Source organism: Stegodyphus dumicola, chromosome 10 (assembly GCF_044657685.1).
Source record: "Stegodyphus dumicola isolate Sdum_Otavi_A_Nest chromosome 10, ASM4465768v1".
NCBI classification, from domain to species: domain Eukaryota; kingdom Metazoa; phylum Arthropoda; class Arachnida; order Araneae; family Eresidae; genus Stegodyphus; species Stegodyphus dumicola.
In genome coordinates, this window is record NC_140777.1 from 157248381 (window position 1) to 157265844 (window position 17464).

Genomic DNA, 17464 nt, shown 5'->3' on the forward strand with positions numbered 1-17464 from the left:
TTTCTTTATTTAAAAAAAAATCCAGTCGAGTTTTTGTGAAAAGTGTATAGTATTAGTTGCCAATTTTTTATTCCTTGTTTTGTTATCAGTATCAGTGGTAAAACGCCTGAATCAGTTACAGGAAAAGTGTTATTTGTTTTAACAAAGCTATTATGTTTTGTTGATTTCAGTCCTTGAGTTTTTACTTCTTAAATCAAATACTATGTTACTGTGTATTTAGTTGCCCTTCCCTAAAAATATAAATTGTCCTCCTGCACTTCAGCTTCTAAAATAGATTTCTTTACCTGACCACTTGCATCACCAAATGAAACAACTTAAACTATTTTTCAGATGTAGAAGCTTTGAGTGAAAAACAGATGGAAGACTTCAATGAAATATCCCAATGCCACTGAATGTACTGTGTTTCTAACAAATTTAAGTGGTCTTTCTACTAAGGTTTTCTTCAGCAGCCTCAATAGCATCTTCGTTATGCTCTATCTGAACAGATTGAATTGGCATTTTGTTGCAAAATATGCAATAATACTTTTAATCATCTAGGTTTACTAAACTAGATCTGTGCTATTTTAGTCTGCTTAACTTATAACCCACTATTGGCCAAGCAAATTTCTGAGCTGCAATGGCTGTTAACATTGAAATTAAAATTTTCAACTCGTGAAGTGTTGTGCACTTTTTCAACCTCTTTCAGCATGATGTGCCTCTGACTGTGTGTAAAAAGACCTAGCCTGAATCCTAGTTAATAGCTTAATAGCATGCGGGTTTTCATAGTTTTTTCCACGTGTAATAGAAATGAACTAGGTACTGTCTGAAAGTCCTTCACATTGGCATCCTTTTCTCAGCAAATAGCACAAATGTGCTTTGTCATAATCAAATAACAAACAATAAATACAGTCAAAAGTCGTTAATTCGGACACCCATAATCCGAAATGATCTATAATCCGGACTTCAAAGCTAAAAACTTTCTGCGCATGCGCCGCGTTGACACATGCGCATAGGCGTTTACGCGTGCACCTAAGACCTTTTACGACTGCGCATATGCGTGTGCGCAAGTGCAGAAAACCTTTTCGCGTGCGCGTTTTATGTATAATGGACGGTATAAGCTAAAATTATCTAATTATCTATTTCAGTTAATATTGATGATTGCGTTGTTCCTTATTCTTCGAATTGGATCCGGCTTATTATTTTTTTCAGACTGTAAGAGCAATTTTATAAAAGTAAACTTGAACTTTCGATTATGTCAAATAGAATTTCCGATTCTGGAGCTACCCAAAGGATAATACAAAACGAAAGTATGTTTCGATGTCCATCAAACAAAAAGTGGAATTTCTGAAAAAAATGGATAAAGACATGAAGAATGTGACAGAGAGGTTAGTGAAAACAAAAAAATTTCGATTGACAAGTTAGTCGGTATTCTCGGCACAGGAATTAACGGGACTTGAACAGCGGAACTTTGCAACTGAACAAGAAATCATGTCTGTTTATAGAATTAAAGAGAAAGTATTATCACATAAAACGAAGCAACTTAAACAGCTTACATTGAAAGAAATTTTTAATAAAGTAAACAAATATTAAGTTTTTTTTTTTTTTTTTTTTTTTTGTAAATTTCGATACCCTTTAGATCATAATTGTTCTTTATTTCATAAATTATGGTTTCATATTTTTAATTTTAGAATTTCTGCATGCCATCTTACGAGATTTAAACTGATGATCGATAATCCGGAATCGCCGAAGTCACGACGAGTCCGGATTAACTACTTTTGACTGTAACTGACTTAAATTTTTAAATGTGGTTTTAAAATTTATTAAAATAAAATACTTTCATTTAAAAGTATTATTTTGAATACATCATTTGAATAAAAATCTTATGGCAAAATGGTTTTAAAATAAATAATCAGAAGACAAAATATAGCAAAATAGATTGAAAACCACTAATCTAAAAACATTTTTTGTAATTTTATTTGAAATCAGGTTGATCATTTATATGCAATAAATGAGTTATGAAAGCCACTTGGTTTCAATCATTTCAGGTTTATTATGACTTATAGTCAGACAAAGAAAAGCAATATTTAAATTATGATTCATAGAAATAATAAAAGGAAAACAATAGCAATAATTTAAAAAACACAAGCAAGCCTGATATGTAAATTGTAGCAGTAAAATAAGCGAAACCTAAAAAAAGAGTAAATTAATTCTTTGTTGTAATGTCATTAATGGAAAATAACGTTAATTTAAATAATACTGCAGTTTCACTATAATTCTACAACATGTAAGAAAGAATCATGTTTTCAGATAGAAACATTTGCAGTACCATTCTTCTGTATGAAGATGTGTCAGGGCTTAATTTCTAAAATTAGAAGTGCTGAAGCCCTATGGAAGACCGTCAGCAAAGAGAAATATAAGTAACTAAATAAATAAAATGACTATTAAAATCATTATTAATTTTTAAAAATTAAATAGTTAATTATTACCAAATTAATTATTGTTTAATATAAATAATTAATATATGTCAATTATTATTTAATTAAATAAAATGTAAAGAGTTAATTAAAATTTAATAAGCTATCTGTAATACAATTTTATTTCAAAAAATAAAATTTTCAGAATCAAATTTCTACTGAAATTGTTGTTCAGTTACATGCAAGAAACGTCGGAGCCTTCTTATATAGGGCTCCAGCTAGAATTATGATTTGTCCCCAAAACTGAGAAGTACTGGAATTTAAGCTCTGAGGTGTATAGTACATCATGATGCAATATTTGTCTTATAAGTGACAGCTTATGTTAGAAGTCAAAAATTGAAAACTACTAATTTGCAGAATTTTTAATTTAGTGCTAACAGCAAAGCTCAAAGGACTTTGATGAATAATGTAATCATTTCATCTGTTTGGTAAGGTTTAGTAATGAGATATTGTAAATATTCTTTCATAAAATACTCTGTCTTTACCAAAAGTTATAATAAACGTTATGCCATGTACTTGATAAGTCTTTTATTCAAATCTTATATTTAAATTGTGAAATGTTTCTTTACATGTTATCTCACTGCTTTATTAAAGATCCTAATGTAGCAGAGGATGAAAATATGCTATTTCTTTGGATAAAGTGGGCCACCTGCAATCTTCATTCTGCAGTTAGATTTTGAACATGAAAGGCAGTGATTTATATGCATGCATTAATTACGGAAATTATGAGTTACTTTCAAAATATCATACATGTGTTAGAAATTTAAAATGATTGTATGTGGCTATAGACAGAAGTATGAAATTAGGGAGTAGTTTTTAAGTTAGGTGACATTCTCTATTTTTAGTAATTGTTCAGTTAACCGTTTAATTACAGGGAGGGAGAAGTATAATGAGATGAAGGAACAACAAACAATAATAAACTCATAGGATTGGTCTTCCAAAAAAGAATGTTCACTCCAGATTTCCTCTTGAAATGCCTTAAAACTTTTTGATTGATATCAATACTGAATTGACTTTTTTCAGATTTCTGCAGCTTAACATGAATCTTTTGAAATGAAAATGTTAAGAGATTGAGTTATGTATAAAATTTTAATTTTTAATGCGCAATAAATATACTTATTTTTCTCTTCTTTTAAAACTGTATTTATAAGAGTGGATTAATTATTCTTCTTTGTAGATTAATTCTGCACTTATGTTTCTGCATGTAATTTATGGCAGAAATGATGATATGCAATATCATGCCAGGCTCTGAATATAGCTGCTTACCCTTGCCTTTGAAAACTTTGGATAATTCCTTTTGTGATATAGTATGCCAGTGTTCAATTTGAGTGGACAAGTTATATTAACAAATATTTTGATAAAATTTTCCGACACTCGCAAGAAAAATGTATGTATTTCTTTCATATAGTTACCATATTCCTTGCAACAATACTTTTGGTAAGAGGAAATAAAAAATTTTGCATTGAAATTCTAAACTATTTCATGAATAATAAGCAGTGAGCTTTTATTCATTTCATGTGTTATAAAATCAACCCTATTGTTATGTTGTTGACTTATCTCGCTTGTCTGGCCTCATCAGAGCAATCCCGCAAAATTTATCATATCGAGGAGTACAAGGTTGCCCATGTGGTTGGCAAGAGCCTTGAGACCATATAGGTGATAATGCAATTTTGCCAATTCCACCTGATTTTAAGGCAGAGCACACCCGGAGGGGTTGGTTTCGGGGTCTCCGACCCTTCTTCCCCTACCACTAAACCACACAAGAAGACTTTCTACTCGCCATATGTTTAGAGTGCTCCCATGACGCAAAAACATTATACATTTAAAATATCCATGCCTTGTATGCCATGGTTCATCTGTCGTTCGGTTTCCGACAGCTGAATAAGTTAGCTACCATTCATGTGTTTTTCTCCCCATTTGTAGCGTAAATATGAGCTTCTACGGGATTCCTTCCTTACGGTAGTTAGAGTCACTATCCCGTTTGGCGGCAAATTAACCAAATTCTCCAATTTGATTCAGAAAAATAGTATATGATCGTTTTTCTAAGGATACAAACTTTTTTATCTTTTACCATTCTCTTTCTTGTGCTTTTAATTTGCGATTTTTTTTCCCGTTCTTATAGTATTCTAGGTGTTATAGCTCATCACTGGCAGAGCCGTGAAACACTCATGGATCATATGTCGTTCGGTTTCCGACAGCTGAATAAGTTAGCTGCCGTTCATGTGTTTTTCTCCCATTTGTAGCGTAAATATGAGCTGTTTCCTCTTAGAATATTAACAAATATTTTGATATAATATTTGTTAAACTCCTTTTTAAGAGCTGACAGGAGTACATCCCTCTTTTCCTCACGAGCTTTACCATAATCATTCAGTCATTAAAATTTTCGATGATACAGACCCCCGTTAGCCTAAGAATATGGTTGGTGTTTTCGTTTCGATTGGCAATCGGTCGGGGGGAATTAAAATGATTGCTTATTTGAATGTACTTTCTTCTCTCCCCCCTCCGAGCAATGGTGTAGCTAAGAGGGAGAATCTGTCCCCTGGCGCAGCATCCAATAACGACCAATCTGCTATTCCTAATTTTAGCAAACAGGAGGGGCCGCGAAGTCCTCACTTATGCGGTCGCACTTAGAAGCGGTGTAACACCAGGGTGCCTGGGTCAAGGAGCCTACCCGTTGTCGAACATATAGGTTGTTTCGAATGCTGTCATGAGTAACTAACATATGATATAATAATTTTTTTAATAAATTATGATTATATTAGTGGGATAATAAGATATTCTAGCAGAAATAAAGTGTGCGCCGAATTCCAATAAAGACCTGAAAATGGCATCTGGGAGAGCTGAGAAAGGGGAAAAGAGCTGGCTTTAACCTGAGTCTAGAGATACATATAATACATACATACAATACAGATAGTGTGAGTCAACTAGTGCACTCAAATCATAGCATAAGTCATAAAGTACAGTACAGGTAAAGTAAGTCAAATTAAACAATATGAGTACTAAGTATGGCCATAGGCCATTTACAATTATTTGGGTAATTTACATCATAATCGTAGACCCTTATACAGGGTTGTTGATACTTGCGAGGTTAGCATAAAAATTCGGGGCAAGCCGGCAATAAAAATATTTTAGTTTTTCAATGCCTAATTCATCATGAAGTTTTTGATTTCGAACGTACCAGGGCGAGTTGGTGATCTATTTTAGGACACAATTTTGTGCCTGCTGTCACTTTTTCCTATATGATTTGTATGGCTATGCCCAAACCGGGTAGGCATAACATAGTAGAGGACGCAGTTTTATAAATAAGCAACTTGTTATCTATTGAAAGTACACTGTTTCGAGAAATTAAGGGATGAAGTGTAGCTTTACTAACTCGAAACTTATTAAAGATAGATGTTATGTGTGGGTACTATGAGAGAGATTTACTAAGGATCACCCCAAGATAAAGGAGTTGCTTCACCCATGAGATATCTTCTCCGTAAAGTTGCATGTTTTTATTGAATTTGTTGTTCTTGGTAAAAAAGGATGAGTCTTATCTACATTGACTTTGATATCCCTGATATTTGATCCCTCACTCATCCCTGGGTTCTGAAAACCCTATTTAAGCCTCTGCCCCGAGAAAAGCTATCCCTCGTCGAAGCATAGATCTGAGAAGGATTGGTAACTGTTTCTAAATGCTTAGTGCTAAAACTGAAATAGAAGACCTCTCCTTATCTATAAATTGCATGTGAAGCTGACGAATCACATTTTTCAACCATCTGTCCAGTTCCTTTGATTACATGCTTACTGCCAGTTATTCTTAAACCCACAGAAACATGAATCATGTTGAAATTCAACAATGTCGGATTTAAGATTTGTTCTTGAAGAATACTAGCTTTGATTGTTTGTATTGAAGAAGTAGTAGTACGAATTCTCCCTTGAAATAACCTGTTTAAGATAATTATTTATTAATTTCATAGCAACCGAGCCTTTAAAGACTGTAATATTGGTAATTCATAGCTTCAAAATTAGGTTAACGAGCTGCCTGTGTGGATGGTTTTCGCCATGTAATAACATGAATACAAGCCAGCTCCTTTAGAAAGTCCACCACGAATGCATCCTTCTTTAAGGCAAGTAACCTTCGTGTGCTTTGCCATATTCAATTAACCTAATTAATTTGATAAAATTTTTTAGTACATTAAATTGGAATTTCTTGTAAATAAGAACGACATACGAGATGAATGCTTTATCCAGGAAGTCATCTACGGAGGCATTCCCTTTCTTTAGACAGATAGCTTTCGTGTGCTTTATCATATTCAAATAATCTAATCCAGTGGTTTTTCAAATTTTTAGAATCGTACCCAGTACTCGGACAGGAATGCGATCCTAAATTCTCAGGAATGTATGTCATAATGTGTTTGGACCCAGGTTTTCAGCAACCTTGCAACCCCCAAAAAATTTTCGCGATCCCAAATCGGGTCACGAACCCTAAACAACTAACCTCATTAATTTGATAAAATTGATAAACTGCAAATTTCTTAAAATAAGAAATAATAATTAATGTCTTAAAAATCAATCGTAATAAGTAAGTCGAAGGACGAATCTTAATAATTAATTTTAACTACCTTACTTTGGGTAACTTACCAAATGATTACTTTATCGGTGTCAAGAACCATGACCACTTTCTTTTAAAAGACTTCAGTCAAAGAATGTTCTTGGCAACTAAAACTTGTGAATATTCGCAATACAAATTCTCATTCGATGAGTATAATGCCTCATACACGGGCATTCTGTTGTTTGCATTATTCCACAGAGTTGAACTGCTTCTCCCCTTTAGTGGACACTAAAAAATCTATATGATATTAAAACGATATATAGGTCTATCTTTATTCTTGAAATAAAACTTTAATTTCAACATTCTACAGTGCCGTTTTCCTTCTTTTCCTTTTAGCTAAAAACATCGATAACATTCTAAAATTTTGTTTCATTACTCTAGATCAGGGATCCTTAAACGTTTTGGTGTGGGTACCCCATAATGTTTACGAAAATTTTGTGGGACCTCAAATTACGCAAATCCGAGACAAGCGTGAGTGAAACTATCAGTTTCTTCACTTTTACTGTAATACACTATTGCAGTTTTAGGTTATTAAGTTTAATTTTGAAAGTAAAATTAATGTTGCTATTATAAAAAAATGGACCGGACCGGTGTGGGAGTGATGATAGAACACCAGGGTGCCTGGGCCGAAGGCCCTATCCCTGATCGAACAAGAAATTGTGCTTTTCTTAATCATGTCAAAATGTAATGTAAATCATGTATTGTTTTCTATTATATATTGTAAATTATTGCTTGCTCACATCAGAGTCTTACTTGTAAATACTTAATACATTTCCAACATTCTCTAATTTATTAAAAAAATGTGTCGAAACGTCTTCGTTTTTTCTTTGTCTGTATTGTCTTATATTTATCTACTTTCAGATGCATTATGTAAAAATATTTCGCAATAGTATTACAATATCTGGACTCTGGTTGTGAAAATTGTAGTTTAGAAGAAATTGCGAAAGCTCAGAGCGAATCTGCTTACCAGAACGACTCTGCTTACAGTCTGCTTCATCTTCCCAAGCAGAAACAGAAATAAAATTTGAAAGTATGTCTCTTTCAGTGACGAATTTTTCCTTACTTATATCATTGTGAATATGATTTGACATTTGTATGTTTCATTAAAAAGTTTCAATGAAATGAGGAAGGCACAACAACAACAACTTAGAGCCACTGAAATCTTCTTCAAATAACTTTGATTATTCCGCCTAATGTGAAAACGATGCTCTCCTCAGTTAAAGTTTGCATAGAAATTCAGCATAAATGGTTCTTCGCCACATCAATTACCAAGCGAAAAAAGATGGATGAATGTTCATAGTTTCAGCTAGGATCAAATCCCAAAATACGACAAGAGTTTCTGTAGTTTCCTATATGTAACTTTGTACTCATGCATCCATGAATTGAATACAAGCAAGTGCTCCTTTCATAACGTGAATAGAGCCAGTTTCCTGCTTCGAAGTACTTCATTGAGAACTTTGGTGCTCCACGAAGGCATTTCTCTTCTTAGGTAGGTAAACCTAGCGCGTTTAGCTGTAGTCCAATCAATGCCAAACTGTCTGCTCTAGCGGTTTATATGACTAATACTGACGTTCTGATTGGGGTCAGAAAATTGTTTTTTGAGATCGTTTGCATTTTTATGACCAACAAAGTTTGAATATTGAATACGATTAGTTTAGGCAATAAAGTTATTTAAAACGTCAAAACTGAAATATTCCTCAGTACATGAAATTAATTCTCTTAAAAGCCGTCAAACGGAGAAATCAGTTTTACTCACGTTTCTTGGACTCAAAATTTCTCTAATGTAAGTAAGGGAAGCGACGTTTTCATAGAGGAATTTTTGGGGAAAATGCTTTTCACGTACACATAAGGGAAAGCACAAAAAAGGGTTATACAGCCAAGCCATTCACTAAGAATAACACATGTCTTGAACTATCAATGTTTAATGGCAGGTCTGAATTAACCATTGAGTAATATAAGACGTTTTTAGATCATCTAGAAAAAGGAGCAGCAAAATATTTCTTCTAGTCAGTTTTACCATGAAAAGTATGGTGTAGCTAAACCAAAAAGGGAGAAAGAAGACATGAAGATAAATCTGGGATAAACACACGGGGGGCAACAAACTTTTTTAAATGCTTAGGATCTCTGAATGTCTTAATCCGCCCTTGTTCAACGGTCTTATCCATTTGGCCACTTGCTGACCGCTTTCTTGATATGCAGTTCGGGGTTTTCTTTTCATTGTCGAGTTGCTCATCTTAAAGCCAATTCAAATTCAAAGCATAAGCGAGCTAGGCCAACAGTTAGTCTTGGGTAGGGCGCTGATATTTAGATGATTCTTACAGTGAAAAAGAAATAGATATAAAAATGCTGGAGCTGGATTTGGGTAATGCTCGGAGAGCATCCTTGGATATCCCTGGATGTCGCCGATGATTGGATCAATGCTTCTTGGAATAATGTGCTTCCTCAATGGGATCAGTAGAAACTATCTTGCTAACGGCAATTCACATTTGGCGAAAAGTTAGAACCTAGACTGTGAATTATGAATTTTAGATTTACTTTCAAAACATATTTGCATTATATAATTTGCATAACTTGCAGTTTCTGCACATCTTTCCTGGTGTAGGCCGGCCCAGGCAGGCGATGCGTAGTTAAACATCGGCCTGATAATAGCGATGTAGATATGTCTCTTCTTGTGTAAGTTTAGACTGGAGTACTTACCTATTAATTATCTGAATCATAATACCTATAGCTTTGTTATCAAATTTGAGATGTAAGGATGATTCAGGTAAGTTTACTCTTAAAAGTAATACCCAAGTACTTTGCTTTGTTTGCAGTGGGGATATCACTGTTGAATAATTTCAAAGTTACGCTTAGTGGAGTCCTGGCGAATTTTCGGCGGATGATAAGTTACGCTTAGTGGAGTCCTGGCGAATTTTCGGCGAATGATAAGTTACGCTTAGTGGAGTCCTGGCGAATTTTCGGCGAATGATAAGAAGTTTCGATTTTTGGACGTTAATGGCAATGCGCCATTTGGTACACCAGTTCTCAATTTAAGGCATAAGATCTTGGAGTTTTTTAACGGCAAGTTCAGCTCTCATGGATTTAACTGCTAGCGCGGTATCGTCCACGTAGCAACCAAGAAAATGATTATGACTAATTTGTACCCTAGGAAAATTCGCAACGTAGTATATATAGATAGGTGGGCCCGAAATCGATCCCTAGGGGACCCCAGCTGTAATCCTTTTGTTTTCTGAAACATCTTTTCCGAAGTTAACGAAAAAAATTTCTTTCTGTGACGAATAAGCTTATTAGGAAGATGAGCTCTCTACTGAAATTGAAAGTAATCAATTTACAGATAAGCTCCTCATGCCAGACGCTTTCGAAAGCTTTCGCCACGTTTAGCATGAGTAAGGCAACACAAGACTTGTTATGAACGGTATCTCCAATAAACTCTGTCAGCCTAACCAGCTGTTTAATAGTTAACAGTTCACGTCTGAACCCAAATTGTTCAGACATGAACTGTCGCACCAGTGGTGCGATTAGCCGCTTGAGCTATTCGCACGAACATTAACCACGCATGCGCATTGAATTGTCGGATCCGTCATTTGAACCCAATCGAAAAGAACGGATTCTACGTACGCGAACTGCCTAAAAGTGTTGTAGTGAATCTTTTTTTTTTTTTTTATTTTTATTTTTTTTATAAAAGGCGGGTTTATCTTTATCTATTTATCAAGGGCACCTTGACGTAGTTTATCATTTTTTAAGCGTTGGCGACTTTCAAGAGTTTAGAAAGGAAAATGGGTTCCTTTTGTTCTATATATTAAAAAAGCAACACATTTCCTTTTATTAAAGTATATATAAAAAAGGGCAGATTTTTATGTTCAAAATGTTTATGGTTTTCCTGAACGACTGGAATAGTTTAAATGACTGATTTTTTTGGGGGGGGGACAAAATCTTGTTTACATTTTTTGTACTTCTGAGAATACGTTTACTTCAAAAATGTGTTTTGCACAATCAAGACTTTAATTCAGTCCTCTTTGAAGATTGTATGAGAAAAGATAATAAAAATTAGGCAGAGGATTTCTGTGTAGAAAATTGAGACATGAAATAAGTTAAAAGCGATTAAATCAACTATTAAATTAAAGTGAAACAAATAATGGGATGTAATTTAAAAGACAGAAATAATTTAATGTAAGAGATTTAGATTTAAAATTTTGCACACACAAATGATTTATCAGATTTTATAAGGTTTAATTTCATAAATAACTTTTATTTTGAAATATATGTGGATACTGGAAAAGTTATGAATATCTAAGGATATTGTAATGTTCAATAAGTTTTCTCATTGAATAATAAATTCTGACAGTCCTATGCTATAAGACAAGGGTCTAAGTTTGCATAAAAATTCCTCAGTGAAATAAAAGAATTTAAGTAATTTCTGTAGCCTTTTTGTCAAGACATTAAAGATTTTTCAACTAATTACACGCCCTCACTTACAATTAGAACCATCATTAAATCCCTATTTTATCTAATCATTTCCTGAACATTTTCATGTATATAGATTGACCTCGTCTTTGTAACTGATAATTATTACTTGCAATTTATTCTCCTGCTGGTGAACTATTAACAACCGTTTCTATTGCTGAGTTAGGGTTAACAACCTTCGCTCTCGCTATCGCCTGTGTTAGGGAAATCTGCGTAAAACGCTGGTACATGAGCTAATTGTGCGCATGCGCGAACGTAGGTGGTGTGAATAGCGTCTTAGCTATTCGCACCGTCGGTGCGATTAGCCACATCGCAATTTATCCGGGTAAGGAGTCATTCTATTGAGTATAACACGTTCGTAGATTTGCAAAGTTCGGGCAAAAGTCTTATCGGACAATAGCCATTCGGCTTCATAATACTTTTGCCTGGCTTCAGAATTGAAGTCACCTTTGCCTGCTTCTAGCATTTGGGAAAATAGGAATTTTCTAGACAAACATTAAGAATTCTGGTGAATTTGCAAATAATATTGATCGGAAGGTGCTTAATGGCAATATTCGTTATTTCATCATGCTCAGGGGAGTTACGAATTTTGAGACGTTTAATTATTTCTGTTATCTTTCTCGGATATGTAAAGAACGATTTGCGAAGGAATAGTCGCAAGTATCATTTTTCGGAATAAATTGATTTTCCATGTGCTCTGCTAAGACGCATCCCTTGTCCTTATTTGTAACAACAACACTGTGCTCTGTATAAATGGGCCTATTAGTGGTGGGATTCTGTTTGAGTTTACGCGCTACAACCCATAAGGAACTATTCGGTTCGTGGAAACTAAGAATCTTCTCTTTCCAGGTATTTTTTCTATGCTGTAAAATATCTTTATATGTCTATTGAACTTATTTAATGTTTTGTTGAGTTCCGCGTCCCAAATACAATTCTACGTTTTGCGTATCCTATTTCTCTCTTCTATTTCGTCTCTAATAAAATGTGGGAGAAGTTCTGCGTATTTTTCTACAAGAATCTTGCTAGTCGATTTATTGTAGGCCTCTTTAATTTGGTACGTAATAGCATTTTTAGTGTCCCTAGGAGTTTTGAGGCGATTGTTATCAAGATTATTCTGCGCTAAAAGTGAACTGAAAAAACTCCAATCAGTATTATTCTTAAATTCTGGGTCTTTGCTTTTAGTAGTTCCGAGTGTGACAACCAAAGGAACATGAGCAAAAGTTAAATCCTGAATTACTTCCAGACACACAGGAATCGAAGTTGTGGAATAATTATTTCCAAGATGTCACCAAGTGGATTGTTGCTAGGCAAGTAGGTATACTCAGTGGGCGCGAAGAAGTACATTGGGTGATTAACTATGAAATTTAGTAGTTTTTTTCTGTTTTTATAGTTTTTCTACAGTGCCATTTATTACTTTTACTATTTACGTCTCCAGCTAAACTAACCGGCTTATCAGCGGGTAGAAACCTTGCTAGGGTAGATTCTTCCAATAGTTCATTTGGAGCGTTATACATACATGAAAAGTACATAATGCCATACGATGGGAATAAAACTAAGTAACTATCTCATATCCGCTGTCTCTTTCTTAATTTATGTGACATGATTGAAAGGTATTTTTAACGAAAATCGCAACTTCCCCACCACGGTGACTTAGTAATTCGTATCAGTAACATCTGAAATTAGAAATTTTCATACTACTGCTCGGTGTAGCATGCGTTTCTGTAATAAGTACAATGTCTATCTCATAAGTGTAGAGAAAATTTTGTAGCTCCTGAAGCTTACTTTGAATGCTACATGCGTTCCAAACAGTGAACTTGATGGGAGCTCTAATTGGTGCTTTTTTTTCCATTATTAGTATTGTTAGGGATTTTGTTCTCTTGACTGCTAACCAGCAGTTTTGATTACAGTGACCAGTTCAGCAAAATCGACGAAAACTTTCTTAGCCTCATTTAGGGCGTATGAGTAAATGTCGGCTGAAAGTGTCTGAGCATAACTCTTATTTTCAATGATTCTATTAGAGAAAATTTTGCTTGATTAGACTTCGTTTTTGGGAATTTCTCACAACCCCTGAAACTGGAAGTATGTGATTCACTGCAGTTGGTATAACAGGGGGGGGGGATAGTCTTTATTGTTTCCATCATGGCAATCTTTAAAATCTCTTTTAATCTCTTTGCCTCACTTAACGCACTTAGGGCTACAATTGCAACCGCGTGTGTTTGAATCCCTGGCACCTGAAACATTGCAGATATCCTTGCCTGCCTTTGTATTCTTTTAGCAGTGGTAATAGGCCAATGGCTGTCTTCCACAACTATATAATGTAAAATTGTATTATATTCTATTTGTTATACTTATATATCTATATATTATTTGTTTTTATATCTCACTTATGCAGTGTTGCTCCTCATATTTTGAATTACCTAATTATTTTTACATCTCTGTAAATTCAGTCAGCTACAATCTATTTTTTAGTCTTCTCTTGTAGACTGTAAACCGTTCTACATGGGGTAGGGTCTTCGGCCCAGGTACCAAAGAATTTGTAGGGAGATCAAATTCTTCCCTACATATTCTTTGCAGGTTCCTAGGTGCAACTCCATTCCTAGAATCGGACACCAATGGAAAAGATGTCGGACGTGTAGACATTGCTTGTCCGACTAGAAAATTCGGGAATTTCGATGAACGTGCGATGAAATTACCAGATGGTTTTCTAAGCGCTCAGTTCTAATAATCTTAAGGCAGAAAAAACACCAGGAATAAAAATTTTTCTTCGAAAAATGCTTGAGCTGTCAGATGTGATTATTTGGAATTGATTCGTTTAATACTTTTGCAAACGATGGATCTAAATGAAATACTAGTCGTAACCGTAAATTGTATATATTTTGCCTGTTGTTCGCAGAATTCTTGAAACGTGTTTATATTGTATATTTCCTGTTTCTAAATTTCTGCAGTGAACAGAAGATTTGTAATTGGAGAATTTTTGTAAATAGAAGTCATGTCTGAAGATTCTAGTGATTGGGACACTGTAACATATTTGCGCAAGAAACCACCTAAAGCAAGTCAACTTCGATCGCAGCAGGTTTGTTTTAAAATTAAAAACAGTTTCTTTCTGTTGGGAAGTAGAAAATTTGTTAGTTAATTTTACTGCACTGAGTGTCATGTGAATTTCAGAATTCCCCCCTTTTTTTTCCCCTTGAATAATACGTACTGAATCTAGGAATTACTGAGTCTAGGCCTAAACGATCGTGCGGTTAAGAAACAATAAATACATTATCATTTCATGAAAAGAAAAAAAAAAAAAAGGGGGGGGGGAAGAACAAAAGTGCAGTGAATTTGTTAAATATTAGCCGTTTTTCTAATAATGTGTAACTTAATAATTTGAATTTATAAGTCGAGTTGTTCATTAATTACGATATCACTGGAGTACTAAAGCGTAAAATATTTCCAGTTTATACTAAAATTCGTAGCAAAAATTTTTTCTTATTCCTTTTTTTTTTTTGAAAATATTTTAATGAAAGCTACAAAAACTTCGAAAATCTTTTATTCTAATTGTATTCATTAAGGAAATAAGTGTCATCATTATTAAATGCCATTTGTAAAATATATGGACTTGGTGAAAATCTATTCTAATTGAATTCAATTTATTAAGGAAGTAAGTGTCATTATTATTAAATGCCATTTGTAGAAATGTATGAACTTTATCAGTATATCTAAAGAAATTTAATCAAACGAACAGAATCAGTGTGTTGATAAAATTTGTTTGCTGTAACATACTCGCATGAAGTTTGATCACCTATGTTTTATATGTTCATTAGCATATATATAGATGTAGATCATGCATTTGGTATTCTTTAAAAATTGTGCTTGGAAATTTCAACATTATTCTAAACATTTTTTGTTTTAATTAGAAAAAGAATGTAGAAAACCTGTTAGCATTATTTTAGCCAGAATTTCATTAAAATAAATTTTGTATCTTACAATTTGGTACTAAAATACCCTGATGAAAATAAAATCGAATATTCAATGTCTTTGGACTAATTCTTCAGATTTTATTAAATTTATTTATTTATTTTTTTTATTATTATCTAATGGTGCTATAAGTAAACAAGTGTAAATGTAAAAAAAGTTTTCGTTAATCTTCGGATTATGGTAACTTGGCGATTTTTTGGCGACCAACCCTGCTACAGCAACCTGCTAGTTCTTTTTGGACGCCATTTTGTTTTCACGAAGTAAAAGCACGTTTTTTTTTTTTTTTTTCTCAACATTTTTTTCCAACTATCTGCTAGCCGAATTACGCTTATGCTAGAACTTTTATGGAACAAAAGTGCTTATTCATGACAAAGATTAGGTGCGAAATTGGGAGAAAGTGCAGAATCGCCCACTGCTTGCCGCGTTTTTAAGAATTGCACATACACGATATCCATGTACATGTCCGTCGACCTATTTTCACTTAAAAAAAATCCCAGAATTGCACAAGAATGACATTGCGCACGCTCTTGTCTTTATCCATGTACACTGCTAAAGTCCTAGCTAGTAACCTTTATCACCTTACCAAAATGTCGCCAAACTACCTGTTACCATATTCCAAAGATTAGTCAAAGTTTTAACTTTGCTTTAAATATAGGATGAACTGTATCAAAATATCTCAAAGAAATGAATTTTTGTAGAATATTTGAAGTTGTGATGATAATTTATGGATTCTTGTATGAATTATGGGAACTACTCTGATATGCGCCCTCAAGTCGCCAAATTTCTTGCCAAATATTTTTGGCGAGAAACTTCACGCTGCCATATTACTATCTAAATTTTTTGTCTACATTTTGAACTTTTAGCCTAAAATGTCTCCAAAAACGCGGTTTTCGCACATGCAAAAACTACGTTTTGAACACACAATTTAGCTAAAAATCCGAAACAAAAACAAAAAATTTAGATAGCAAAAACGTAAAGTTTCTGACCAAAAATATTTGACAAGAATCCATGTACAGTAAGACCCCGCTTAATGCTGTTTCGTTTAGCACTGTTTCGGTTTAGCGCTGTTTCGGTTTAGCGCTCTTTTATTTCAACCCGGGGATTCCACGAAATCGCTCGCAGCATACGGGGATTCCCCAAAATATTATGCAGCGATAGGTTTCAAATACATATCCGAAAGAGTGTACTTGTATTTCTTGTTTGGTGCGGTATTGTACAGACATATTTTGAAGGGGTAAATGTGGAAGATGTCGAAGAAATAATTCAAGAAGCAGCGGCTAGACTTTCTAATGATGAGCTCAAGGAATTAACTGAACAAGAAGAAAACAAAAATGTTGACAGCAGTGATTCAGAAGAAGAGCAAAAAGAACTTTTGATGGCGTTTGTAAAAAGGAGTTTGTCTACCATAACTGAAATAATGGATCAATTCATTGAAAATGATCCGAATTTTGACAGGAGCTCAAAAGTAAGGCATGGTGTTAGAGATGCTCTATCCGTTTATGAAGAACTTTTAAGAGAACAACGCAAAAGAAAAAGGCAAACAACATTAGATGCTTTTGTCACAAAAAGGCAGAACACTGAAAACGCGGAAGGCTAACTAAATATGACTAACTTAGAATTTTATTTGTTTTTTTTAAGAATATTCATTTTGTTTATATTTTGTTTTTATTTTTGCAAGAAATAATAATGTGGTATTAATTTGGGCTTTAAGAAATAAATGTTTGGTTTTATTTTTATTAAAAAACATACTTTTTAAATTAAATACCTAACCAATTTCCTAGCCATCTTCCCCTAACCCCAATATTTACATGTAAAGATAGCCTCGTTTAGCGCTGTTTTGCATTACGCTCTACTTTGATGGAACGTATCCCCCGCGTTAAGCGGGTTCTTACTGTACACAGCGACATGTTTTAACTTAAAAAAACATTACGAATGGCATAATGTAGGCAACGAACGAATCTGCAAACTACGCACACCTCGCTTTAATAAC

The 17464-nt window shown here is 34.0% G+C and overlaps 1 protein-coding gene across 1 annotated transcript in view; it reads left to right on the forward strand.

Annotated features, from left to right (window-relative positions):
• The first annotated feature begins 14173 nt into the window (after positions 1-14173).
• mbf1 (multiprotein bridging factor 1) overlaps positions 14174-17464 on the forward strand; it is a 33903-nt gene continuing 30612 nt past the window's right edge. Inside the window, exon 1 of the mRNA XM_035374943.2 lies at positions 14174-14584. Within this exon, the coding sequence (XP_035230834.1) occupies positions 14501-14584 (84 nt within the window). The 5' untranslated portion in view covers positions 14174-14500. The remainder of the gene's footprint in view (positions 14585-17464) is intronic.